The sequence below is a fragment of the Podarcis erhardii genome, assembly GCF_964252035.2.
Source record: "Podarcis erhardii genome assembly, chromosome: 12".
NCBI lineage: Eukaryota > Metazoa > Chordata > Lepidosauria > Squamata > Lacertidae > Podarcis > Podarcis erhardii.
The window spans coordinates 34,670,732-34,698,682 of NC_138513.1; the positions used below are offsets into that span (position 1 = coordinate 34,670,732).

Consider the following 27,951-nt stretch of genomic DNA (forward strand, 5'->3'; position numbering starts at 1 on the left):
TTTACTATACATTTCACATCCGAGTGCAAAGCTTCCTATTTCTTATTTGTTTATTAAAACATTTCTATATCTCCTCCCTGTGGAACGCCCTCTCATCAGATGTCAAGGAGACAAATAACTACGTAAACAACTTTTAGGACACCTGAAGGCAGCCCCGTATTGTGAGGTTTTTAATGGTTGATGTTTCATTATGTTTTTACGAGTGTTGGAAGCCGCCCAGAGTGGGCGGGGTATAAATGAAATAATTATACTCTACTCTACAGTGGTACCTTGGTTGTCGAACGTAATCTGTTCTGGAAGACTGTTTGACTTCCAAGACGTTCCACAACTGAGGCACAAACAGCAGTCTCCAAAGTCAATGGAGACAGCTGAAAAACACACAGTTCGACTTCCAAAAAGCATTTGAAAACCGAAGCAGTTACTTCCAGGTTTTCGGCGTTCAAAAACCGAAATGTTTGGCTTCCAAGATTCTAGAAATCTGAGGTACCAATGTACTATACATAATATTAATAATAATAATCACATTAAAACACAGAAAGAACTCCAATTGAAAAACTAGGATTGAGTTAAACTTAAAATATTCTGAGACCATGAATCTTTGAACTTCCTTGGAGGTTTTTAAGCAGAGGTTGGATGGAGATTTGTCATGGATGCTTTAGCAGAGTTTCCTGCATTGCAGAGGGTTGGACTAGATGACCCTTGGGTGCCTTCCAGTTCTCTGATTCCATGAATTCCTGTGAACTCCAAGGTCATTACTATTGCCGGCCCCTTTCCTAAGCTTTTATGGAGATTCTCCCTCAAGCACCCTGCCTCCAGTCCAGCTAGTATTAGTCACGACCGAATGCATTTCAGAGGAACTTCGATGCCCTGATCTCGTGCGTAATTGCTACCGTGCAGCCAAGACGCGTGTCCGTTTCATCACACATGACTGACACGTGACAAGGGGCGGCTCGCTCGCTCTCCCCGCCTCCCCGCGGGACGGGGAAAGTGTGTCACTGGGTTGAAAGAGCCGGTCGGGAAGGGGAGGCGGGGCGAGATGGGACGCCGCTCGGTGCAGCGGCTGTTCCGACGGCGCGCGAGTGGGCAAGGCGAGGGCGGCGACGGGGCGAGGCACGTGGTGGGCGCCGCCCTCCCGGTGACTCTCCCCGTCCTCGTGCGGGGAAGGGGGAGGAGGAAGGAGCCGCAGCCCAGCAAGCCATCTCCCCAGGAAGGCTCGACGGCGGCGCGGCGGCGGCGGCTGCCTGGCCTCCTCCCGCCTCGCACACACGAGGCGCGTCCACGCAGCAGCCGGGGGAAGGCGGGGGGCGGGCGCGGCGCGCTGGGGCACAGCTGCCGCAGCGGCTCTTTCGGCACAAGCGGAGAGCGAGGCAGGCAGGCGCCCCGGCAGCCCGGGAAAGCCGTCGGTGAATGAGCCGGGCTCTCGGAGGCAGCTGCGGGGAAGAAATCGGGGGACGCCATGGAGGTCAATGCAGGTCAGTGAGGCTTTGGGGTTGTCAGGGAGGTCGGAAGCGAGATCCGAAGTGATGACTGCGGAGCAGGGAGGAGAGCAAGGCGGATCAGGCTTGAAAGCCCTTTCTTTCCTTCCTTCCCTCCACTGATCCCGGAGGGATTTCAGCCTCTTGCTGCTCCGACCCCCACAAAGAGACCGGCTTTTTCTGGCGCGGAAGGTGCGCGCAACGCGGTGGGGGCAGAAGCGAAGCTGCCATGCAATTTACCGCGCCGTAGCGTGGGAAGGGAACCCCGAGGGTCATCTAGTCCAACCCCGTGCAATGCAGCGGGTTCGGTGTGGATTGGCGCGCGCGCCCTAGGAAGGGCTTCCGAGGTCAGGATGGGGGGGGTTTGCATGCCGGGAGGCAGGAATCGGCCGGGGCGGGAAACCGGGGCCGAGGGGCTTATTCCCTCCTCCGGGGCTGACGGGACTCCCCTCTCCCTGGACGGGGTGGGGGGAGACTCCGCGAGGCGGCGGCGTCTAGGGGTTCCCGCGGCGCCTTTTCTCCCTTTCTCCGGCCGCCCATCCATTTCCCATCCGGCCGGTTCTCAAAAGCAGCCGCTCACATGGACCGTCGGGCGAGCCACGTGCGCCGCTTTGTTTACGTTCGGCGCCGCCTGCGCGCTGATTGGCTGTGACGTCGGGGATTACACAATCGGGACGGGGCGGCCGCCTCCCGCTGGCGACCGCGTGGAGAGACACGTGAAGGCGGCGGCGGGAGGGCCTTGTTTTGGTGACCTACATCCAGGGGGCGGCGCGAGGAAAGGACACGTGGGGAGGCAGGCAGGCAGGCAGGCAGGCAGGAGCCGGCAGAGCGGATGGAGGAGGAGGAGGAGGGAGGCGCGTTGCAAGACTGCGCCCAGCAGACTTTGGGAATCTCCCTTCCCTTCCTTCTGCTGCCAGGCGGGGACCCTTCCCTCTCCAGCCTTGCCGGATAGGAGGAGCTGCCGCCGCGGCCCCAAGGCGACCTCGCTCCGCTTCGGGAGATCCGAGTGCATTCGAGGTTGCGGGGCGGAGCTTCCACGCTGCTCTTTTGCAAAAGCGGCTCTGTCGCAAGCCGGGGAGCGCCGCGATCCCTCTTTGAGTTCAGACAGATCTAGTAGGATCGCCCCGATCCTCCTCCGTGGCTGCCCAGAAGCGAGCCTGTTCCTGCACGTGGCTGCTACCCCAGATGTTAATCCCCCCCCCTCACACACACCTTTTTAATGGAATAATAGGAGGAACGCCTAGCCTGAGGCTGCCATCCGAAACAACCGCACTTACCTGCGAGTAAGCACCACTGAATCCAATGAATAGGCCGTGTTTCCGAGTAGACGGGTCAATGGCAAGGTCAATGCGGCGACGTTTGCATGGAGAATCGGATCAAGGAAGAGGCGCGCGCGTCTCCTCGTCTCCCAAATAGGGGGTGCCATGGGCGCATGTTAGGAGGTCAGGCTTTACGTAAGGAGGGACAGAACCTCAATTAAGATTTATTTTTTACTAGATTTAGGGCTGCACCCCCGGCGTATTTTTACTCGGAAGTAAAGCCTGTGCTCGGAGAGGTTTACTCCTTAGTTAGTGCGCATTCATCGGGTATCTGAACCTTAGGGACGCTTGAGTTCCTCCTCCTCCTCTGCCGGCTGCTCCGCAGCTGCCTTAATGCTATGGAAATCGAGGCAGGCTATTGGTGCAGCTGCTTCTGGGTGCGCGCATCCATGTGACACCGACCGCCTAGATCTCTCACATGTACAGACGACCCATGTGCACAGCTCTCGAAATGTAACAGGTCGGAGGAGAGTCGTCTTCCCTGATGGCTGAGCTCACGGAATAGGCAAGTCAGGTGGTGCAACACGAACAGATTCCGGAGGGACTTACATAATAGCTACGGACATTGGGCAGTTTGCCTGAGGCTAGGAGGATAAGAGCGGTGTTATGTTTTATAAAAGTCTTATTCTAGGACCAGAGGGGAAGTGCTGCTTCCTCCACCAGTCCTGAAGCCGAAAGAGACAGGAAGGGATGGAAATTACGAAATCCGCCCTCCCCAAATCCCTGTAATAAAATAGACTGAGCTGGCAAAATTCATGGAACACTGATTATATAACAACATGCACCAGCTTCCTAAAGCAATGAACTTTGTGATGTTCAGTATTTATGACTACTTTTGTTAGGTTTGTAGTTGTGTAATTTTTTTAAATATGTTGTAAGCTGCCTTGAGCGTGGTTTTAACTTTGCAAAGGTGCATACAAATAAACTGATTGATTGAGCCAGGGGGAGATGTTGGGTGACTTGAAAAGGCTTTTAAGCCCAATAATAGCAATCAGGTTCTCTTCAAAATGTGTTTGGTAGGTCTCCTAGATAGCAACAAACAATTAACAAGGTTAAAGCCACTTAATACTGTACCACCAAATAATTATGAGGCGGATCCTCTCCTGCTAACTTCCCCCAATTAAACATAGTGTGACCGCCTTGAGGTACACCAGTTACACAAATTTCTACAATTTACCACAGATTATCTAGTGGGGAAAACTTAAATGATTTAGAGTCTCAGGCAGGAGTTGATCAAACAAACAAGAAATGTTTTATTAAACAAAAGGAAGTTCATGGAACCAAGTGCGTAAGGAAATGCATTCTTTCAGATAGAAGTTAATTAATTTATTTTAACTATTAAGATGTGTCAGGTTTAAACAGAATATTATAGACACAACTCTTCTTAAACTTCAGTCACTAGAAATCAGTTAGTACACTTCAGGTGGTTAAATATTCAGGTTTCCAGAATAGATTCCAAAATGCTTAACTCAGTTTCTGTCACTTAGATATTACAGTTAAGTACTTTCAACACCATACCGCTTCCTTCACAGCTAAATCCTTTGGTTCATGAGCGAGGGCACTTTTCCTCGGTTACCCACTCTCTTAATCAGGCGCCCCCAAACTCGGCCCTCCAGATGTTTTGGGACTACAACTTCCATCATCCCTAGCTAACAGGACCAGTGGTCAGGGATGATGGGAATTGTAGTCCCCAAACATCTGGAGGGCTGAGTTTGGGGATGCCTGCTCTTAACCATCCCATACCTGAGGTCTTCTAAATGGTATAACAGACCTAGGGAATCACCCCATCCCTTGTTACTGGTTTGGGAGTTGTCTGGTACCTAGAATTCCCACAGGATCTACCTCTCCCAGCTCAAACTCGGCCCTCCCAGAACACTCCTGTCTGTATACCTTTCCCTCAACCCAGACCCTCAAACCGGTCTCCCTATCCAAGCTATGAGTCTCTGTCCTCTCGCTATGGATAATCAACTCATTGTGTATGTTTAACTTAACTCAGAACCAGTTCTCCCTATCTCACTCCCGGTCGCCCAACCTGAAACCTGTCTAACATCTCAAATCTAATCCTATTCCTCTTCTCAAATCCAGCCCAACTCTCATCTTAAATCCAGCCCTAACTAACTCACTCGGTCAGAAAACTGCTCCTTTAATTCCTACCCCCAAAGTGCCGTTCCTTCTAGCTGACTGTAGCCAGAGGCTCCTGCACTCTGGTGGAATTTCGGGATCAGATGGAGGGGCTTATCTAGTTCCACTTCCTGTTTCCAGTAGTGGCCAATGATAGTTTATGGGTTTTCCCCCTCTCCATTAGCTGGTATTCGGAAGCACTCTTGACTATAGACCCAGGTTTCCCAAAGTTGGGTCTCCAGCTGTTGTCGGACTACAATTCCCATCATCCTTAGCTAGCAGGAGCAGAGGCCAAGGATGATGAGAGCTGTAGTCCAAAAACAGTTTGGGAAACCCTGATTTAGATTATCACAGCTGGTAGACTTATCCTCCATGAAACTGTCTTAACACAAGGGTGGTGGGCAGCCTATAGCCTTCCACGTAATGTTGGCCTTCCAGCACCCACCAGCCCTAGTTTGCATGACCAGTGGTCAAGGATGATGGGAGTTGTAGTCCAGAAATTTCTGGAGGGCCATACATTCCTCATTTCTGGTCTAATCTTTTTACGGCCATCTTAGCTAGTAAACACCAACCACATCTTGTGACAGCAGATCCTCTGTGTTATTTATGCATTCCATGTACTTTCTGCCTTACGTGCACTGTCAGTTAATGTAATCAAGTGGTTCCAAATTGCGGTGTTGCGAGAAAGAGAGAGAAATGTCCTTATTTGCTTTCTCTACACCAATCACATGTTTGTCATAGCAATGTAATGTTCGTGTTCTGTCCTGGCCAACTTTTTTTTCCTCCGCTAAAAAGAAAGTGTTCTGAATCCAGCCCTATGGATGTACGTAGCACTGTGTGAATATACATAGTGCTTTACAAAAAGCAGTCTTGACAGGTCCCTAAAAATAGACACAGGGAAACAGGAGGAGGAGGGGAATCACCTTGTAAAAGTACAGAGCAGAGGAGAAAGCATTATGGAAAGGTACAATGCTAATGGCCATTTTATTTTCACTCCCATTCCTAATAATTCTTAAAAGCGGAGTTTGCCTTTCTTGCTGCTATTGCAAATCTAGTTGATATTTTCACAAAGCTGTCTACCGTGACGCTACTAGGATCCTAGTCACACCCAGTTAAGGTCCCCTCTTGTGTATGTGTGAATATATTTTCTCTGCACCGTTCATCGTGCACCATTCTATGTTTAAAGTGAACCGTGAACTTCAGTTGCTGTTTTGTTGCCCATTCATTTAGTTTGGATAAATCCTTTTAGAGCTCTTCATAGCCTCTCTCTCTCTCGTTTTCATCACCCTGAGCGGTTTGTTGTGAGCAAGATCCTTTGTGAATATGAAACAGCACCCCTCCTAATAGAGATATTCGGGAATGTAAATGTTTGCTTGGTCCCAGGGGGGGTCATTGCCCTATAAGTCCCAACTCCATGCTTCCTATTATTTAGCCCGTGTGTAGGTTGTTAAGCATTTTCCCTGCCTGAGTCATTGTACACATTTACACATGACTGCTTATGTGTATGTTAAACTTTCTTACTAAACTGATATTGAGACTATGCTAGTAGGTTACGTAATGACTTCCTGGCAAAGCACATGCTCAGTAAGCTATAATTATAATAATTTGCATTATTCTGTGCACATGTGTCCATCTCTTTTCACACGCAAAAGCAGCATTTTTCACATGACACTGCTAGGATGTGGGTTTATATATGTCCAAATTTGAACACCGTTGAAAGTTTTGAACACGCGTTTCATGTTTTATTTGAAATGGGGCTTCTCCTTTGATACAAAGCTTCATTACCAAATGCGTCACTGGAATGCTAATAATTCTCTCTCTCCAGTCTTAAATATAAATAATTATGGAGCCCCAAGCCTTACGTAATTTTCATTGCGGCCTAAATCTACTTCTGTCATTGGTACTATCGTGGTTACTTATGAATTAGAGATTTCCAATGACAAACGTTAACCTGGCATATGTGAAGAGGTTAGGACTGTGCCATGATTTTATAAATCATTCCTTGTGGAGGGCAATCTCAATGTGAAGATATTTTCTTAAGGATTCTTGAGAATCACAATGTTTGAAGGACATTTAGACCTCAAACCTATGCACATTTACTTAGGAGCATGAATGTAAGAGGGAACATGCTCCCTGAAAATATATTTTACCTGCTCTCTTCTCCCCAAATATACTTCCTAGTAATGCTGCTGTAGAGTACTGATAAAATGTGAATCTAATAGGTCATGAAAGCAGTTACAGAGACATTAACACAAAAGCAACAGCCTTCAATATAATGCCTGATCTCCCCAATTTCAAGTAAGCATGTTTCGGATTGCTGCCTTGGGGCTGATTCACACATAACAAATGCCACATGGTGGCTGTCACCATGTTGCAAGCTATTCCACGGGCGGCGGTGGCGTGCCCTGAGAATGGGGGTGATTTTTCTTTCTGGCACTTGCCGGAACCTGGAGAAAATGGGCTCAGTCTGCAAGATCAGCTCCTGCACATCAGTTGTTGTGAAGAAGCCTGTATGATATGATAGTAGCTGTGGACTTAGGTGTGCGTCCCCCCCCCCCACAATTGCACCAGTCTTTGCTTTAGGAAACAGCTAATGTTGGATTGTGGGGTACTTCCAAATGGGGCTGAATTTGCAAGCAAGTTCATTTAATGCGGGACGCGGGTAGCGCTGTGGGTTAAACCACAGAGCCTAGGACCTGCCGATCAGAAGGTTGGCGGTTCGAATCCCCACAACGGGGTGAGCTCCTGTTGCTCGATCCCAGCTCCTGCCAACCTAGCAGTTCGAAAGCACGACAAAGTGCAAGTAGATAAATAGGTACCGCTCTGGTGGGAAGGTAAACGGCATTTCCTTGTTCTGCTTTGGTTTGCCAGAAGCGGCTTAGTCATGCTGGCCACATAACCTGGAATCTGTACGCTGGCTCCCTCGGCCAATAAAGCAAGATGAGTCGGCCACGACTGGACCTAATGGTCACGGGTCTCTTTACCTTTACCAGTCATTTAATGCAGCAAATGGTTTGTTGGCAACAGGGTTTTGGGTTTCTTGTTTTTATTTTATTTCCCCCGGGAAGCGGAAGTCCGCATTAAACGGGGAAGGGGGGCAGACTTTGATGCCCTCCAAATTGTAGTCATACATGTGTGGGGAGTTCGAATCCCATGATAAGTACCCATTTGGAGGCACCCACAATAATCTTCAAGTAGAATGCCAGTCTCGTGTCTTCACAGAAAATGTAATTAAAATAAGGCCCTTCGACTTGGGACTTGTATATTCCAAGAGAGGGGAAAGTTCATTTGTAGGTTTTGAAATTCTGCTAATGCAGAATTTTCCTTTTCCCCCTTTGCAATCACTGGAAAGTGGCTTTTCCACATAATAATAAACAAAGGGAGAGAAGCTAAGACAGAATCCTAACAATAAAAATTTGAAAGCTGTGAGATATGTAAGTTCACTTAGAAAAATGAGAGTGAGAAGCAAGCTGGTTTCAAAAAGTACATTTTTATTTTTTAAAAAAATCATTTGTTCTAGGAATTGTGTTCTCTGAGGGGTTATTTCAGCTGTCATATGACCTGGAAATGGGGATCTTTTTCAACACACAAACTTGACTCCCATCCGTGTATAACTGAAGATGCATCTCTCAAGAACATTCACTCTTATTTTGCAAGGTAGAATATCAGGTAAAATTTCAAAAGCACTTAAGTTACTTGGGAACCTGCATCCTTGCAGAAAGCCTGTGGGGGGATGCAGGCGCCAATGGCCACAATGATCAAACCACTTGCTTTGGAGTCGTCCCATTGTTGACCATAGGACTTCTTCAGAGTAAGTTCTGAGACCATCGCAGCCTGAGTTTATTTATGTGCTTGTGAAAATTTTACCCTTGGGGGGAGTATCTGTCCCTGATTGTCTTTCATTCATTCCAAAGAACCCAGGGAATTGTCTTTCTATGAAGGGGAACTATGATTGTTGAACAAAAGGCTCTCTACAGTTCCCAGGGTTCTTTGGGAGAAGCTTTCATTGTGGAATTATTATTTGTAGAGATACCCATTTGTCTTTCGAAAAGCGGCAGTCCCTGGTGAATTATAGAGGTGCGCCAAGCAAATTGCTCCATGTTTTTCTTTCTGTTCATCCTTCATGGATGAAAATACTTCTTTCTTCCTTTTTGTTGTTTTTGAGACCGTGCCACTTTGATGCCCAGAGGGAGGCCTGTCAGTACACAATGGGGCTGCAGCTAAACCCGCCATGGAGCCTGTTAAGGAACCATATGCAAGCTCCCCTGAGCTCCTTTTAGTGGAAGAACGTGATACATGTGAAATAAATAAGGATTATAGTTTTTGTTGGTGCTAAGAGTTATCTATTATTTATTTGTTACACTTTTATAATGCTTTTCTGTCAACACACTTGTGCACGTGTTTTAAGCTTGCTGTCTCAAAGACATGAAAGAAAAGGAAAATCTACCTGCAGTCTCAAGTCTTGTCTTGTCTTGTCTTGTCTTTTCTTCTATTTCTATGCTGCTTTTTATTCATATAAATCCCAAAGCAGCTTACAAACAAAAAGATAAAAATAATAATGGAACATCACGCATACAGCATAAATCGTATAGAATACTTAACAAGTCTATCCCACCGATTCCCTTTCTTCCAATCTTTCAGAAACAAAAGCTATCAAATACTTGCATTTTCTACTTTCCGTTCTTAACTAATTTCATAAACTGTGTCTTGTTTCGGAACATATTGCTAAAAGCAAGACAACTATAGTATGTATCGTGATCCGATTCTGAAAACTAGAAAGGCATTCGGGGGGGTTGTTTACATGTGGTGCGGGAGAGACTTCTGGAAGTGGATTGTAAAGTGGATCTGTGAGCTGGTAGACGTATTCCTGCTTCCTTCGACAGGTGGTGTGATTGCTTACATCAGCTCTTCAAGTTCAGCCTCTAGCCCTGCCTCCTGCCACAGCGAGGGATCGGAGAGCAGCTTCCTGTCCTCATCACCTGTACCGCAGTCACCAAACAGCTCCTCTTCAGACGGCAGCTCCAGCAGCAAGAGCAAAGAGGGCTCTGATGGAGTACCAAAGAATGAGCAGTTAGATGACCGCGTTAAGGCCAGCCAGCCAAGTGTAACTGCATTGGCCAAGGGTCATGGTGGACTTACAAGTAAGTATTCATTTGTGGTAGCTCTGCTTTTGTTTAGACTCAATTCAGGCATCATGTTTCCAGTCTATGGTTGGGAGAATGGGAGGGAATGTGCTTAGGGCTCCATCTTCTCCCATGTGCTTTGCTACTGGGGCTGGTCTGGGTTTGACTACAGATCAGGATTCTTCAAACCATGGTTTGGAGACTCTCCTAGTTAGCACTATCCATATTTAGTCCTGATTCGGGCATAAGGGCATGCTATGGTTATAGCAAAACCTAAAAGGGAGGAGCTGGAGGAAGAAGCCTCTAAACACACTGGGAATTCCCAGTCTCCAAACCATGATTGGCAAACATAACACCTGAATTGATCATTGATATGTTGTCCACACTAAATAAATATATTTGTCTGCAGCCTGAGGGCATCCTTCTGCCTAGAGCCTGTAGCACTTAACATTCAGTGCTTAACCTCTGACTTCCTTCCTTCTAGATAGACTGTAGCTCTGGTTCTCAACCTCTGGCAAACTGGAGCTCCCGCCTCACAGTGCAAAGTGGTGCCAACAGGCCATGTTGTCCTGTGGTCCACAAGTAAGTTTAAAAGTCGAGATCTGACTATAAAAGGACCCCCAGACTTGTCCCCCTCCAACCATCCCAGTTAAGCAACCTTCCCCATTTTGAGGCCATCGAGGCTTCCAGTTGTGTAAAAGGTTGCTTTTATACAGCTCATTGTCTGCTTACAGTAAATTCGAAGTAAATTACTGAACAGAAAGTAGGTAAAAGTTTGGCAGCGCACTGTACACGGTTAGTAGTGGGAACACCAAAATAAGACTCATCATCCGCAGATTCTATCTTCCATCGTGCTAGATTCAATCTGTAACAGCACCCAAGTTTTCCTGTGTACATTATTTTAAATGTAGAAGGAATATAAGATGCCATATTCCATACTGGGTCCACCTCACCCAATACTGCCTAATCTAACTGGTAGCGCTCCCCCGCCCCCGGTCTCAGGCTAAGGTCTTTCCCACCCCCTACTAACTGATCCTTTTGAAACAGAGGCATCTCTGAGGGAAAAGTGTGTGCTTTGCCACTGCACATATTGAGAGTTGCCTGTATACAATTTTGGCTTGGGCTGCTATCCCAGAACGTAATCCCAGTGTAAAATCCCGGCTTCCTGAAATAGAACATGGGTTTGGTTGGGGGTTTTTTTTTTTTTTTTGCAAGTTTTCTTGTGTTTTTTTCCCAGAGGCCAGCAGCAACGTGGTTGTTATCTGTAGAGCTAAACTAGAAATAATTTTCCTCGAGTTCTCTTGGTGCTGAAATGGTTGCTAATCTTCCTAACTGTTGATTCTGTATTTGACTCTACTTGGAAACTGTTTCCAACATGATTCACGGATAACAAGATTTTCATCATTGATAAAGTCAGCACCCAGGGTGTTTCATTGTTTGCAATTTGGTGGTATATTTGTGTGTATACAGTAGTATATTGGTTGTCGAACAGCTTGGTTCCTGAACAAATCTGCTCCCAAACACCACAAACCCAGAAGTGACTGTTCCAGTTTGCAAACGTTTTTTCTGAAGCCGAATGTCTGACGCGGCTTACGTGGCTTCCAGTTGAGTGCTGGAAGTGCCTGCAGACAATTGGAAGCCACGCCTTGGTTTTTGGACGGTTCCGGGAGTCGAACGGATTAAGTTCAACAACCAAGGTACCACTGTATCTACATCTATATGTATATGTGCATAAATATTGTCTATGGATATATACACACATACACATTTGGTAGTAAAAAGATTGCCCTAGCGTACAGGTTTCAAATAATTTCAGGGTAATAAAGAAAAAACTTCATATGACATATCATGGCCAGCATTTGAATCCTACACATTTGTGAAAGTGTGTTTACTGTGATAGTAGCAACATATTGCTGTGCTCACATTTTGGTGTCACAAAGCAGATGTATCTGTTTGCTGTTCTCTGAAATTTTGTGTTGGTGCTATGGTTTTGTGATAAACTTGCTGGCTGAAGACAGCAAAACGCAGAGGGAAATTTAGAGACAATATTTTTTCTTTTTTACAGGAGTTCCCAAGTGGGGAAGCATCTCTGCTATGGTCACATGCATGGTTATTCTATGCAGGCTTCCTAGAGTTGTTCTAAGGCAAAGGATAGAATCCTGTGGCCCTCTCGATGTTGTAAGATTCCCATCAATCCTAACCATTGGCCGTGATGACTGGGGCCAATAGCTCAGTTCTTGAGTGACCATAGCCAGCCTATGGTCATTAGACACCCAACTCCCATTGGCCCCATCTTAATGATCTGAATGGTCCAGGATAGTGTGAATTGTACTAAAGCAAGATCTCAAAAACCACAGGTTAGCTACTCCTGCCCTAGGCCAACTACTAAAGCAGGCTTTCCTAAACTTGTGTCTCCAGCTGTTGTTGGGCTACAATTCCCATGATCCCCGAACACTTGTCCCGCTTGCTAAGCAGATGGGAGTTGTAGTCCAGCAACAGCTGGAGACCCAAGTTTGGGAATCCTCGCTCTAAGGCCTAGATACCATTTTGTTTCTTAGTTGAGGGAATCAACTAAGTGGGAAGGCATGTGGAATTCATTTTACACCCAATCAATAGTGATAATAGTGATAATAATAATAATTTATTGTTTATACCCCGCCCATCTGGCTGGGTTTCCCCAGCCACTCTGGGCGGCTCACAACAGAATATTAAAAACACGATAAAATATCGAACATTAAAAACTTCTCTAAACAGGGCTGCCTTCAGATGTCTGCTAAAAGTCAGATAGTTGTTTATTTCCTTGACGTCTGATGGTAGGGCGTTCCACAGGGCGGGCACCACTACTGAGAAGGCCCTCTGCCTGGTTCCCTATAACCTCACTTCTCGCAGTGAGGGAACCACCAGAAGGCCCTCAGAGTTGGACCTCAGTGTCTGGGCTGAACGATGGGGGTGGAGACGCTCCTTCAGGTATACTGGAATTTGCCTCTTAACAAAAAGAATGTAACGCAAGTCAAATATGTGTTGTTTCTATTAGGTTGTAATGCTTATTTTTCTATTTATAGAATTTAATGGCATGGTCCTGCTGTGTAAAGTCTGTGGAGATGTTGCTTCAGGATTCCACTATGGGGTCCATGCCTGTGAGGGGTGCAAGGTGAAGTATAATTTTATAATGTGAATATCTTATTGGAGCAGTTGGCGAATAGAATTTCAGGGACAAGTGTAGATGTACCTGGTGGTTGGGGGGGGGGGAGCAAATGTTTGTTGCAGCTCTAAAACCCTAACCCTACAAGCTATAAAACTATCCAGAATCTCCCAAGCGAGTCTTGTTATTGTGACCTTCCATCCTTTTGGGGTTCTCAATGTCCAGAACTAGGGATATTGAAATGCAGTGCTTTTTTCTATTAAAAAAATGTTTAGGGGTATCTCATTTTCCTACTCGTATTGAAATACTGCCCCTCAATGAGGCTAAACTTGGATTCACAAAATGTTGAGGGGTATGCATACCTCCAGGGACGCAGGTGGCGCTGTGGGTTAAACCACAGAGCCTAGGACTTGCCGATCAGAAGGTCGGCGGTTCGAATCCCCGCAACAGGGTGAGCTCCCATTGCTCGGTCCCTCGGCCAGTAAAGCGAGATGAGCGCCCGAACCCCACTGGGCCTAATGATCAGGGGTACCTCCAGAAAAAAAAAGCACTACAGAAATGTGCTTGGTTGAAAAGGTGCTGCTTGGGGACGTTAGTTGACATATTATTGTCATCATAGCCAGATTCCAGGTTACAATGCAAGTTTCTGTTGATGGGGCATGCTTGAAAATTGCTTGCCAAAAAGAGGTGGTTTGAAACTTAACAGTTGCTTGTTCTTTTCAGGGCTTTTTCAGAAGAAGCATCCAGCAGAATATCAAATACAAGAAGTGCCTGAAGAATAATAACTGCTCTATAATGAGAATGAATAGGAACAGGTGCCAGCAGTGCCGGTTCAAAAAATGTTTGTCGGTTGGGATGTCAAGAGATGGTATGTTTCTATATTGAGAGCAGTTAGCTTCAAAAAGGTGAATTGTTGTGCTTTTCATACCTAATTATAAAAAGTTGGTCTAGAGCAGGTTTTCCCAAAAACGTGGGTCTCCAGCTGTTTTTGGACTACAGTTCCCATCATCCCTGACCACTGGTCCTGCTAGCTAGGGATGATGGGAGTTGTAGTCCAAAAAATAGCCGCAGACCCAGGTTTGGGAAACTCTGGTGTTGAGTAATGGTTTGACATGCAAACTGATTCAAATGTCACCTCAGTTGTGAACTTATGAGATGCCTTAATGACAACCTGCTACTTTTTTTTTTTTTTTTTTGCACCCCTTCCTTGGGGGGGGGGGCAAAATTGGGAAAATACTGACTGAGCATACAGGATTGCGGTAAGGATTACAGAGGTAGTGCACGTGAAGCCTGGTAATGAGCTTTCTGTCCGTGATATAAACTGTAATCATTACATTGAGAATGGACAATATACCGTACTTTTCCGTCTATAAGACACCCCCATGTATAAGATGCCCCCACTTTTGGGGGACTCAAATTTAAGAAAATTGGGGGAGATGGCACAGAGTTGTTAAGCTTTTTGTAGGGGAGATTGCCGAAGATTGCTCACCCACACGTGTCGTGAAATCCGGCTCCCGTCTGTCCCATCGCCGGCAGAAGCTGCCAATCACCTGCCCAACTGCCGAAGTGTCAGCCAATCAACACCACCCATTGATGCAGCAACCAATAACAAGCACTGACAGGCTCGGCAGCAACCAATCAAACATCCACCCTATGCACTACCCATGTATAAGAGGACACCCACTTTTTAGCATAATTTTTAAAGAAAATAACCTAGTCTTATACACGGAAAAGTACAGGAAATGGTGAAACAATATGCATCAATTTCTAAGGGGATTGAGGGTTTAAGGGGCCTTGGGAGGAAACACATGCAAACCAGTCCTACAGCTGGTTGGCCGTAATAGTGGTTGTCCAACCAGAATCTGATTTTGCTTGACACCATCTTTTCCCCATATTGGCAGACCAGCATAAGGGGCTGGTTTTCTTCTCCCTCAAGCCAACATGTTTTTATACTTTACATGAGCTGCCAAACTGTAAGCGGCCATGCCTTTTAAAAATGATGCCGTAGCTTGTTCTTAGCTCAGCTACACAAGTGACGGCTGTTACTTCTTCCACTTGCGGCATGAAAACTGCTTCCTGCATCGTGTTATTGCTTGTGTTTGTGGGAAAGGAAGTCAAAGCAATCTCTTACCACTGCAAGTTGCAAAAACACATTGCTAACAGAGGCAGCCAATATGGGCTGCTTTCTCTGGTAAAGTTCCTTAGGCTTCTTCAAGCCCAGGGAATGCCCCCACTCAGACAATTGATCCTGTTATGTCATATGTTTATATGCATTTATAACCCGCCTTTCATCATATGGCTGCAAGGTGGGTTCCATATGGGTCAGTTCAACCAGCAAATCATGTAAAAGTTCCCTCCCTTTTCAAAAGCAGTTTGCTGTTTGGCCTTGCAGTCGAAGCTCCTGTTTGAGAAACCACACACATCTGAAGCTGTCTTGGGCCCCAAGAACAAGTATCATAGTCCCCTAGTCCTTGTTTGGAGAACTCCCGTCAAAAATACACTCGTTGGTTTAATCAGTGGCATCAATGCTTTCCCCCCCTACAAAAATAAGTGCTGGTACTTACTATGAAGTTGTTACAGTAAGGGCCACACTTTTTAACAACAAAATAGAGGTGCCTGTACTGCGTATGCCAGTCAAAAAAGCACTGAGTAGCATGTGATTCTCTGTGTTTTGATTAGTTTTTGAAGCAGGAGAGGGTTTTGTTTGCTTGTACAGCATTTCCGCTAGAATTTGTCAGCCCGCGTGTAGCTAAAGAGTCTTGTTTTGGTTTTGTTCCTTTCCCGAAGCCGTTCGATTTGGCCGGATTCCTAAACGGGAGAAGCAGAGGATGTTGATTGAGATGCAAAGCGCCATGAAAACCATGATGAACACCCAGTTCAGCGATCATTTGTCCAGTGAAGCCTCGAAAGAGAGCCAAGAACCTTTGCTTCTGCTGCCTCAAGAAGAGCTGAGCGCCAAACGGCAAGAAGAGCAGAAAAACGCCGGCGGCCGTTCTTCTCCTCCTCCTCCTGCTCTCCTCCTCCCCCCTCCTCCCCCTCCCCCCTCTGACATTGCTAAGGAAGAAGTGATTGGCATGGTGACCAGAGCCCACAAAGATACCTTTATGTACAACCAGGAGCAACCCGAAAACCCTCCCACTCCTGGGCAGCCCCAGAATATGGAGAGAAACCTAAAATACAGTGGTGGTAGCGAAACCAGTAATAGTGGCATAAGCTGCCCCCACCATGGTGGGAATGAACAACATTTCATTGGACAACACAAAGGGCGAAACAACATGCATTATCCAAATGGGCGTAGTAACCTTTGCTTTACAAACAGCCATTCGGTGAACATTGCTAATGGCGCCGCCTCAAAAAGTTGCAATAGTAGGCCTGAAAGTGGCTTTCCTCAGCATGTGTCTATGAATTCCTACCCCTGCAACCCCGGAGAAAGGATGCACCTGGTACAACTAATTCTTAATTTCTCTTGCACAGTTCTCTAAGGGATTGTTACTTGGCGTAGGTTCAGACTAGTCGCATGGGCTGGGAGTGGCTTCTCCCTGGGACCACCTTGTTTAGTGAAATAATATCCTCAGGGTAATGACAACAATAACAAATAGGAGAGGGAGATTACTGAGGTGTTTCTTTGGGGGGGCGGGGATGCCAAAATCAATTGGCCCATCGCTAAAAGAACCTCTTTCCAACTGAAAAGAAAAGTATGGTTGGGAAAATGACTGATAGTGGGAAATGTTTGCCATTATTATGTTTAACTGAGGTACAGTGGTGCCCCGCAAGACGAACACCTCGCAAGACGGAAAACCCGCTAGACGAAAGGGTTTTCCGTTTTGGAGGCGCTTCGCAAAACAAATTTCCCTATGGGCTTGCTTCGCAAGACGAAAATGTCTTGCGAGTTCCTGCGGGTTTTTTTCCCTTTCCCCCCTTTTTCTAAGCAACTAAGCCGCTTATCAGCTGATCCGCTAAGCTGATAAGCCGCTAAAAGCCGCTAATAGCGCTAAGCCGCTAAGCTGTCAATGGGCTTGCTTCGCAAGACGAAAAAACCGCTATACGAAGAGACTCACGGAACGGATTAATTTCGTCTTGCGAGGCACCACTGTATATTTTATGAAACCTCAACCTCAAATATGGTTTGTTTCTAATCTTGGGAATCTTCTGCTTCCCGTTTTTTAACCGATCCCAGTTTGCTGTGTTATCCAAACTCGAAATGTAGCCAGCTGCATAAACTATGGCATGAGGTTGCCTTGTTTCAGCTAACAGGAGTTAAAATTTACCACAGTTTGTCACAACTCGGCAAACTCTGGTTAATCAAAAATGGAAGCAGAAGTGAACTACTCCCCGCAATGGCTCCAGAAGAGGGAGAAGTGCTCAAACACAAGGCTTGGCTAGGCATATTGTTGTAATGCTAAAACCTGTTTAGCATGTGTAAAGCAGCCTTAAGGTGCTCTCATGTGTCTCCCCCCTTTATAGAATTCAGTCAGTTGGGTAATAAGACTTAACTGTCATCTAATGAATTGCGAATTGCTAGGAAAATTAGTGTCAGTGAAACTTAACCAGCTGTCATATTTCACTGAAAACTTGGTGATCAGGCTCACAGTATTTTTACTTGAGAATTAAATGCAACTTTTAAGCTTCTCTCTTTCTCTCATGCTTTGTATGCCATGTTTTTAATGTGCATTGGAAAACAGAAGAGAGATCAAATACACACGCAGATTTCAGGAAGATGCAGCCGATCAATTTAAGCTCTGATTTTAAGAATTGCTGCGTCTTGGAAGTGAATCTTTCATAATAATATTTTTTCATTAAACTCTACTGTGGATCGTAACACATATTTAATTTTAATCCAGGCCTCACACATTTAGTATGTAGTCTCCAACTATATTTTGTTGATGTTCCTATTATTGTAATAACTTATGAAGATTTTTGAAACTATGAAATCGCTTGGCCAGTTTGCTTGGAAAAGAATATTGAGACTGTGTGTATAAATATCTAGGTTTGCCCAATGAACAAGACTCCTTTTGTGGACCCAAATAAGTCTGGTCATGAAGTCTGGGAAGAATTTTCCATGAGCTTTACTCCTGCTGTGAAGGAAGTGGTGGAGTTTGCCAAACGTGTCCCAGGCTTCCGAGACCTTTCGCAGCACGACCAAGTAAACCTTCTGAAGGCTGGAACCTTTGAGGTGAATATTATCTTAATTGAATGTATTGCAGATGTTTTGCTGTGGCGTGCCATATATATATAATAGATTCATTTTGTTTTGACCTTTTCTTCCCCCCTGCAGCCTTGTCGGTTTAAAATGGATCAAAAGTTAGCGCTGCTATTTTGATGACTTTGGTAGTTGTCTGCAGCAGTCGTCCGAAATGTTTGGCAGAGGTTATCTTTACACAAAACTACTGCTACTTTGGCTTGTTCTTCCCCTCAGGAATATGAGTTCAGTTCTCTTACCCTCTTACCCTTACAGAATGTCAGTGTGACATAGCCTTAGATGTGGGACTGTTTTGAATCACATAACAGATGAGGTTGAATCCTGACAAGACAGAAGTACTGTTTTGGGGGGACAGGGGACGGGTGGGTGTGAACGACTCCCTGGTCCTGAATGGGGTAATTGTGGCCCTGAAGGACCAGGCATGCAGCCTGGGAGTCATTTTGGACTCACAGCTGTCCATGGAGGCGCAGGTTAATTTTGTGGCCAGGGCAGCTGTTTACCAGCTCCATCTGGTACACAGGCTGAGACCCTACCTGCCCACAGACTGTCTCGCCAGAGTGGTGCATGCTCTAGTTATCTCCCGCTTAGACTACTGCAATGCACTCTACGTGGGGCTACCTTTGAAGGTGACTTGGAAACTATAATCCAGAATGTGGCAGCTAGACTGGTGACTGGGAGTGGCCTCAGAGACCACATAAAACCAGTCCTGAAAAACATACATTAGCTCCCAGTACTTTTCCCAGCACAATCCAAAGTGTTGTTGCTGACCTTTAAAGCCCTAAATGGCCTTGGCCCAGTATACCTGAAGGAACGTCTCTATCCCCATTGTTCAGCCCAGACACTGAGGTCCAGCTCTGAGGGCCTTCTGACAGTTCTCTCCCTGCGAGAAGTGAGGTTACAGGGAACCAGGCAGAGGGCCTTCTCGGCAGTGGCACCTGCCCTGTGGAATGCCCTGCTGTCAGATATCAAGGAAATAAACAACCATCTGACTTTTAGAAGACATCTGAAGGCAGCCCTGTTTAGGGAAGTTTTTAATGTTTGAAGTTTTATTCTGTTGTTAATGTTCTATTGTGAGCTGCCCAGAGTGGCTGGGGAAACCCAGCCAGATGGGTGGGGTAGAAATAAATAACTTACTATTATTATTGAAATATTTTCAAAAGGTAATTTGTGATGGCTGGGGAATAAATAATAAATTACTATTATTATTAATATTGTGACACCACTACCCTGTCCCCCTCAAGGGACATTGCGTGTGAGTTTATTCTCAACCACACTTAGCATGTTCTCTCTCCAGAGCATGCATGTAATGATATAAGCTTTGGTTTTTGACTAAAACCCATTCTGGTAAATGATATAGGCCAATAATTCCCAATTAGTTAAGTACGGTGAACCCCCTGTTTTTCGAGAGCAAGAGCAGACTGCAAATGTGGGAGCAGGACATGCAGGGAAATGTTCCTTGTTTCTGTTTTTTTAAGCCAAAATACAGTGGAACCTCAGTTGTCAAACTAATCTGTTCCGGAAGACCATTGAACTTCCGAAACATTCGACAACCGAAGCGCAATGGGTGGTTGGAAAACTCAACTGAGAAAATTGAGAAACATGGCTCGGAAGCCATTTGACTTCCTAGGCGTGTTTGAAAACGGAAGCAATTACTTTCGGGTTTTCGGGGTTTGAAAACCGAAACGTTCAGCTTCCAAGACGCTCAAAAACAAATGAGTAATATAAAAGTAGGCTGTGGACCAGAGACTGTATTATGCAGGTGGAGGTATGTTTGTGATGCAGGAAGCTTTCTGTGCTGGTCATTTTGTGGGGAAACCTGTTTTCATGTACAGAAACAACATTCCTTCTGTTTAAAAAAGCAATTGTGCCTGTTCACCAGCTGTCAGACAAGCAACATTATCAATGTATAGTGTTACACACTGACTTCTTTTATCCCTAATTTCCTGCAGATTGGTCTAATCTTTTTTTAATTGCTCTTTTTTCTTTTGGGTAGGTTTTAATGGTACGGTTTGCATCCTTATTTGATGCAAAGGATCGCACTGTCACTTTTCTTAGTGGAAAGAAATACAGTGTGGACGATCTGCGTTCAATGGGAGCTGGTGATCTGCTCAACTCCATGTTTGAGTTTAGTGAGAAACTAAATGCCCTGAACCTTAGTGATGAAGAAATGAGCTTGTTTACAGCTGTGGTCCTTGTGTCTGCTGGTAAGAAAGTTAATCCATACCATGGAATAAAATATTCTTGCATATCTCCAGATTTAAAATCGGCACCTTTGTCGTCTTTTCAGAATAAAAGAAATCTAGCTAATGGGTTGGGGAGTATTGTTTATTTTTATAAATGGGGGGGGGGGTTCTTCAGAGCACCTGAGAATTATATCCTTCCGTCATCGATGTGGGGTGGAAGAATTTCAACAACAGCAGATTTTCAAGTGCTTTATTTTTCTGTTCCATTAGTAAAAGTAGATGATGCCAGCTTCTCTTTTGCCACACCTACGAGGACTTTTTCATTTTGCGGCCAATTTTCATGTGTGATTTTTATCCTTTTGCTGTTCATTCTTTTGTTTTATGTTAAGTGCCAAGGTTTTTCTTTATTGCAAATCGCTTTTGGCTTTCTGAGAAAGCAATAAATACATGGTTAAGGGTTACTGTTTGTTAAGCGACCTGAGAGGATGCGTTCTCATTGACATGCAATGCTGCAGAAATCGCACCAACGTACCCTTGCATGTCAGGTGGGTTCATGCCATCAGCTTTTTGGTTGTTTGTTTTTACAATTTCCCCTCGCATTAATCCTAATGGGAAAGAAAAATAAGTACACTCCAGGTCTGATGTACTTCTTACTCTCCACCTCTGCCACCTCCCCAAATCCCGTGGAATGGAAGCATCTCCTAATCCACCTTGGAATGCCTCCTTTCTGCCCCCTCTACCAACAGAGCACCAATGACAGAGGAGGAGGAGCTGCAGAGGCTTTTGTAGCATGCAAGGAGAATGATAATAAATAATAATCATTTATCATTTATACCCCACCCATCTGGCTGGGTTTCCCCAGCCTCTCTGGGCATCTCCCAACAGAATATTAAAAACATGATAAAACATCAAACATTAAAAACTTCCCTAAACAGAGTTGGCTTCAGATGTCTTCTAAAAGTCGGATAGCTGTTTATTTCCTTGACATCTGATGGGAGGGCATTCCATAAGGTGGGCACCACTACCGAGAAGGCCCTCTGCCTGGTTCCCTGTATCCTTGCGTCTCTCAGTGAGGGAACCTCCAGGAGGCCCTCGGAGCTGGTCCTGAGTGTCCGGGCTGAACAATGGGGTGGCGACGCTCCTTCAGGTATACTGGGCTGAGGCCTTTTAGGGCTTTAAAGGTCAGCACCAACACTTTGCATTGTGCTCAGAAACATACTGGGAGCTAATGTAGGTCTTTGAGGACCGGTGTTTTTTGGTCTCAGCAGCTGCTCCCAATCACCAGTCTAGCTGCTGCATTCTGGATTAGTTGTAGTTTCCAGGTCACCTTCAATGGTAGCCCCACGTAGGGCACCTTGCAGTAGTCCAAGGAGGAGAATGCTTTCGTACATGGGCCTTTCTCCACCTATGGATCTTCCTCTCTCTGTGAAGCAGGAGACCCACACTATCCTAGGTCCCCCGGGTGCCCCACCAGAGACCGTCGTATTTCAGACAAAAGGCTTGCCCACACTTTCTAGGCACTGTCCAAGAGGTTTTTCCTTTGTCCTGCCACTTTCCCTGGGGGAAAAAATACCCACTGTCTACTGCTGAAGTGGAAGAAGCATTAATATGCAGAAAACCCATTGGTGTTTGTTCTGATTCATCAGTAAACAGCGTGGTTTCCAGGGGGCAAAAGAAGAAACGTAAAAATTGAACGCCTAAAAATTACAGGGTAAGTGTGGGTGAACTCTTAGTTGCTGCAGAGCTGTACAGCAGAAGATAAAGTGGCCCCATTACTTGGCAAGTAGAGCAGACAGGTCCTCATTCCTGCTCCCTTTCCATAGAATTCCTCTTGCTACAAAAGAAGAGGAGTTCTGAATTGTTCATAGCATCACAAAATAAGGGGACACTGCTCTGCATTCCAGGGGTACCTTTGAGTAAACCCACTAAAATAAACTAAGGTAAGTTAGTAACGTTCACTAATTCCAGTGGGCCCACTCTGAGTTTGGCTAACCTTGAATACAACCCTTTCGACTTAGGGTAGGATTTTTTTTGTTGAGGATGTTGGGAAGTGCTTTGCAAAACAGGCACCAAACAAAGCTTCAGTATGTAGGTTTATGCCTCTGTTTGTATTACCCCTTCCTTAGTCAACCCTGAATTCCCACTAACACAAATGCTTTGACGAATAGCTGAACGTAGAGTTGAATTTCATACTAACCAATGTTAAATTGGCACACCAAATAACCGTCTCCGTTCTGTTCTCTTCCGTTCTTTAGAACGATCGGGAATAGAAAATGTCAACTCGGTGGAAGCGTTGCAAGAAACACTAATCCGCGTGCTTAGGACCTTAATCACAAAAAACCATCCGAACGAAGCCTCTATATTTACAAAACTACTCTTGAAGTTGCCTGACTTGCGTTCCTTAAACAACATGCACTCTGAGGAACTCCTGGCCTTTAAAGTTCACCCATAGGCATTTACCTCTTTTGTTTATAGAATGGACTTGCTTCCTGTCAATTAACTGTGGTTATTTCATGCTATAAAATGTTTATTTATGTTTGTTTGTATGTACCTTTTGTGGAGAAGAACTTGCTGTCTGTGTGATAGATGTTCTGTTGCCATGCAATAACAACCTTTCAGGTTGACCATTTTTCCCGTCAGTGACAACATGGCCACAAATTTCTTCATGATTATCCAAAAACAGCCCCATTTGCACTAAGAGTGAAGAGGTTACACTCAATCTTACGGATATTGACTGTTAATTACTGCACCCTTACAGTAAAGACCAATTAAACAAGAATGCACAATGGCTATATGCAGAAAACAGAATTTTGGATAAATGACACTACAGTAACTGAAGATGGATTTAATTTGTTTATCCCCCCCCCTTTGAGCATCTCATCTTGGTTCAGTAGGAAGCTCAGAAAATTTGTTTTGCTTTTCGGAAGCTTAGGAGCGCCATGGGGAAGTCTCACTGTAAACCGATTAGATAGCTCCAAGCACAAGCGCAAATGTGCTGTATGTATGTATGTATAGTATGAAGAGATGTTGGGCGTGTTACGACTTTTAAGAAATACATTGTTTGTGTATGTATATATTTAAGTGTATGTATGTAAATAGTTCTAATTGAATCAACATGCATATAATTTCTTCACAATATTTTTCAACTGTGAAGAAGTTAACCAAACGAAAGGTGGTTGACCCATGGGAACAACGGAACCGATGCTTTAGGTGATGCGCTGCCGAACCAAATGTCTCGAGAGTTCATCATGTTTATAGAGATTTTCAGGTTAACTGCGGTGTGCCGAGTTCGCTGCTTCGAGAAGTCTTACAGAATCAAAAGTGAAATGGCAGATCTATCAAATCAGTTAAAGGTACTGGATTGGGCTGACTTAAAAAAAAAAATATCTATTGCTTCTAAGATTCTTATGTGCTAATAGACACTTAAAGTTGCTGGACACACTACTCTTATCTGGAAGGAATTTTTTCAGATGAAGCTTGTAATCTGTGTAGTTTTAGAGAATCATGATAAATTTCAAAGAAACGATTGATCAAACACCTTCATTGCATATGTTTTGTGTGTCCTTTGAATCTGTACACTTTATACACCTGTATGCTGCTTGAATGGGAATGAGAATGGGAAACAAAAAACAGACACAGTCAGTGGCTCATGAGGTATGTTTGTTGCCCAAGTGTGTTCTATTAAGGTTAGAGTTGTAAAGGTTTTCTTAAACCTTTTTTGGTGTACATAACAAAGGTCTGTTAGATAGTCTGTCTGATACCAGGTCTATTTTTCTATAAATTTGATGTTCTTTTTTAAAATGTCAATGATAAATCCCCAGGCGCAAGGATTTCCTTTGCATCTAGATACTATCTCAACATAATATTTTCCTATAATATCAAGAAGTAAAAACACACAATGGCACTTAAAATAAGCCAGAATGTTATGACTGGCCTTATTGTTACCACAGTATGGAAGGAAAAATTCTTTCTACTTCCTCCTTAAGAAAAGCATTGAATCCCCAGTTTACAACCTCAATATTTCACATGACTGTTTATTGCTTGAAGGTACAAACTTGCATCTCCCATTGTGCTTAGGTGAAGAATTGCAGCTTCATGGGTTCAATAGATGTTTAGTATTTTCTGCTGTTAAATGGTGGAGGTAGATTTGATGCCCTGTCACAGCATAAAACTTTGGAGCATTTTGTATTACTGCTTTTTTATTTTAAGAGGTTGTTTCAAAAAATTCAATCTAATTCAGAGGGAATATGTGCATCTAATTGTCTTCTGCACACATAACTGAGACCACTAGGAAACAACCCATTCTTCCAATTTCAGTTGCACAACCACTTGGTGATGTCTTGAGACAGCTTATGCTTTCAAAACATGAATTGTTGACTTGGTATAATACAGGTATTTCAGTAACTATATTTTTTATTAATCAAGGACAGGTAAGCCATTTAGCATCCACTGCTTAAAAATCAAAGATGAAAGTTGCCCTGATTTTTAGGCTTCTTACAGAAGCTTCCTCCCTACATATACAATGTCTCTTCATTCTATTTTTAAGTCTTTAGAAAAGTATAACCAGCACACTGTAAAGTATTGCTTATTGCTTTAAAAGAGAGTTTCCATATTTGTGCATATAATTAGATAATTATGTGGTGAAATAAATGCATGCAATTTCATTTTAAACAACATGTTCCTGTACATTACAGAACTTGATTTACGTTGTTCCGGGTTGTTGTTTATTTACAAATTCAAGATCCAAGAACAGTCGTACCTCGGCTCCCGAACGCCTTGGGAGTTGAACGTTTTGGCTCCCGAACGATCGAAAACCAGAAGTGAGTGTTCCAGTTTTCAAACTGCCTTTTGGAACTCGAACGTCCGGCGTGGCTTGCGCGGCTTCCGATTGGCTGCTGGAGCTTCCTGCAGCCAATCAGAAGCCGTGCTTTGGAAGTTGAACGGACTTCCAGAACGGATTCTGTTCAGTTGCTGAGGTACGACTGTACAACTTTATTTATAACATTCCCCTGTGTTGCAGTCTCCAAGGCAGCTGTTGTTGACCTACCACTAGATGTTTTGGACAACAGCTCACATAAGCTGCAGACAACATATGCTGATGGGAATTGTAGTCCAAAACAATTGGAGGGGCACCAGTTTGGTGAAAACTACTCTAGGGCCTAGTACTTGTGCTATGCTGGCAGCAATATGAGTCACTGGACTGCTACTCCTCACACTGGTGTGGTGTTAAAATGAGCCACACAGCAGCATTTTCTCATACTAGCATCAAACTTCAGATAACTGGGTAATGCCTGTGTAAAAAAGGATCTAGCCTTAGTGAGCAAGGAAGCCATTTGCTAAACAAGTTAGATCTTGTTACATCTAAAGAAGCTCTGCTTTACTGTGTTGCTGGTTATACACTTGTTAAATACTGAGAAATATTTCGCATCAGACTTTTGAGTACTGTAGATGGGATGTTGCTAAAAGACTATGAAAATGTACTGTACGAAACTAAATGAATTTTTTTACTCTGGTTTTTCATGTTTAAAAAGATTAAATATGGGCATTATGTTGGCAAAGCAGACTTTGCTTGTTGTGTGTGATCTTTTTCTCCATCAGAGCTTAACACTGGAGTGGAAACGACAAAACATGTAGACCATTTGTTGCCTGGGACCAATGTCCCATGAACGTTTGTTTACAACATCCTAGTATGTGCATGTTTGCGTGGCCTTCAGCCCTCCCCACTGCCTGGTCAACCTAAGGAAATAGTTGCAAATATGGAGTTGTCCTCTCGGTTAATTGAATGAGGAAGTCTGTTAAGCACAAAGGTTGCGTTATGTGTCCTGCAAGCACCACGCTTGCAAGACATGGATGGCATTTATTTACACTGCAGCATGCATTTATGCGACGCGGGTGGCGCTGTGGGTTAAACCACAGAGCCTAGGGCTTGCCGATCAGAAGGTCAGCGGTTCGAATCCCCGCAACGGGGTGAGCCCCCGTTGCTCGGTCCCTGCTCCTGCCAACCTAGCAGTTCAAAAGCATGAAGTGCAAGTAGATAAATAGGTACCACTCCAGTGGGAAGGTAAATGGCATTTCCGTGCGCTGCTCTGGTTTGCCAGAAGCAGCTTAGTCATGCTGTCCACGTGACCCGGAACCTGTACGCCGGCTCCCTCAGCCAATAAAGCAAGATGAGCACCGCAACCCTAGAGTCGTCTGCAACTGGACCTAATGGTCAGGGGTCCCTTTACCTTTATGCATTTATGCATATTTAAGTCAAAACGCTTCGGGCTAATTCCAAAATAAGTCTCATTGACTTGTGTGTTAATGGTGGGGGAATCTCACTTTGTGATTGCAATGTGTGACACCACACCAGATTGGAATTCCTGCAAGACATGTCAGTGTATACCAGTGCCAGATTTACGTATAAGCTAAGCAAGCTATAGCTTAGGGCCCCACTCTCTTGGGGGCCCCCCAAAAAATTAAAGGAAAAAACCCGGATGTACATTTCCAAAATGTAAGATAAAAAAGAAATAAAACAAAAGCTACATACAGCAACAGTGTTTTGTGTTGTGTAGGCTCCTATGATGTAAGCAATGGGCCCCGCCTGCTATATAAAGAGCCCCATTACCTTCAGTAGCTTGGGGCCTCATCAAACCTAAATCCAGCCTTGGTGCATACCATAGTCTAAAGTGGACATTGCATTTGTTACAGGCCATCATAAAGTACTAATGAACTGTGTTATTCCAGTGAACACGTACAGTGGTGCCTCGCAAGACGAAAAGAATCGGTTCCGCGATTCTCTTCGTCTAGCGGTTTTTTCGTCTTGCGAAGCAAGCCCATTGACAGCTTAGCGGATTAGCGCTATTAGCGGTTTAGCGGCTTTTAGCGATCAGCTGTTAAGCGGCTTAGGAAAAGGGGGGGGGGAACCCGCGGGAACTCGCAAGACATTTTCGTCTTGCGAAGCAACCCCATAGGGAAATTCGTTCTGCTCTGCGAAGCGCCTCCAAAATGGAAACCCTTTCGTTTAGTGGGTTTTCCGTCTTGCGAGGCGTTCGTCTTGCGGGGCACCACTGTACATGGAAGCATGCCATACAAACCACACTTCAGTATTCTGCATACATTCATGCATCCGAGTCATGTAGAATTTATATGAAATTTACCATGGTTCTGAACTGTTTCTGTGTTACTAAGGGGAGTGGGCAGGCGGTCAGTGCTGAACTCAGCAGCAAGAAAACGATGACGTGATGATCATCCTAAATCTAAATCCATATGATGATGTACTGATCATCCTAAATCTACATGTGCTCTACGTGGCATGTGTAAGCAATTTGTTAATAAAATTCGGTATGCCACTTAATAATAATAATGAAAAACATCTCTGCTATTTACAAAGAAATGGATAGGTAGTT

At 44.7% G+C, this 27,951-nt stretch overlaps 1 protein-coding gene across 3 annotated transcripts; it reads left to right on the forward strand.

Annotated features, from left to right (window-relative positions):
• Positions 1-1,063: 1,063 nt before the first annotated feature.
• Positions 1,064-26,126, forward strand: NR1D2 (nuclear receptor subfamily 1 group D member 2). 3 transcript variants are annotated; one of them, XM_081882109.1, is made up of 8 exons: positions 1,064-1,472; positions 9,799-10,056; positions 13,101-13,189; positions 13,904-14,048; positions 15,968-16,623; positions 18,168-18,353; positions 20,374-20,584; positions 22,819-26,126. In XM_081882109.1, exons 1-8 carry the CDS (start codon positions 1,457-1,459, stop codon positions 23,013-23,015), a joined length of 1,758 nt encoding a protein of 585 aa, XP_081738235.1. In that variant the 5' UTR covers positions 1,064-1,456; the 3' UTR covers positions 23,016-26,126. The 3 variants fall into 3 exon arrangements, with proteins under 3 accessions (XP_081738235.1, XP_081738234.1, XP_081738236.1); XM_081882108.1 differs by lacking the exon at positions 1,064-1,472 and adding an exon at positions 8,521-8,584; XM_081882110.1 differs by lacking the exon at positions 1,064-1,472 and adding an exon at positions 10,523-10,620 and having other exon boundaries at positions 10,041-10,056.
• Positions 26,127-27,951: the final 1,825 nt, after the last annotated feature.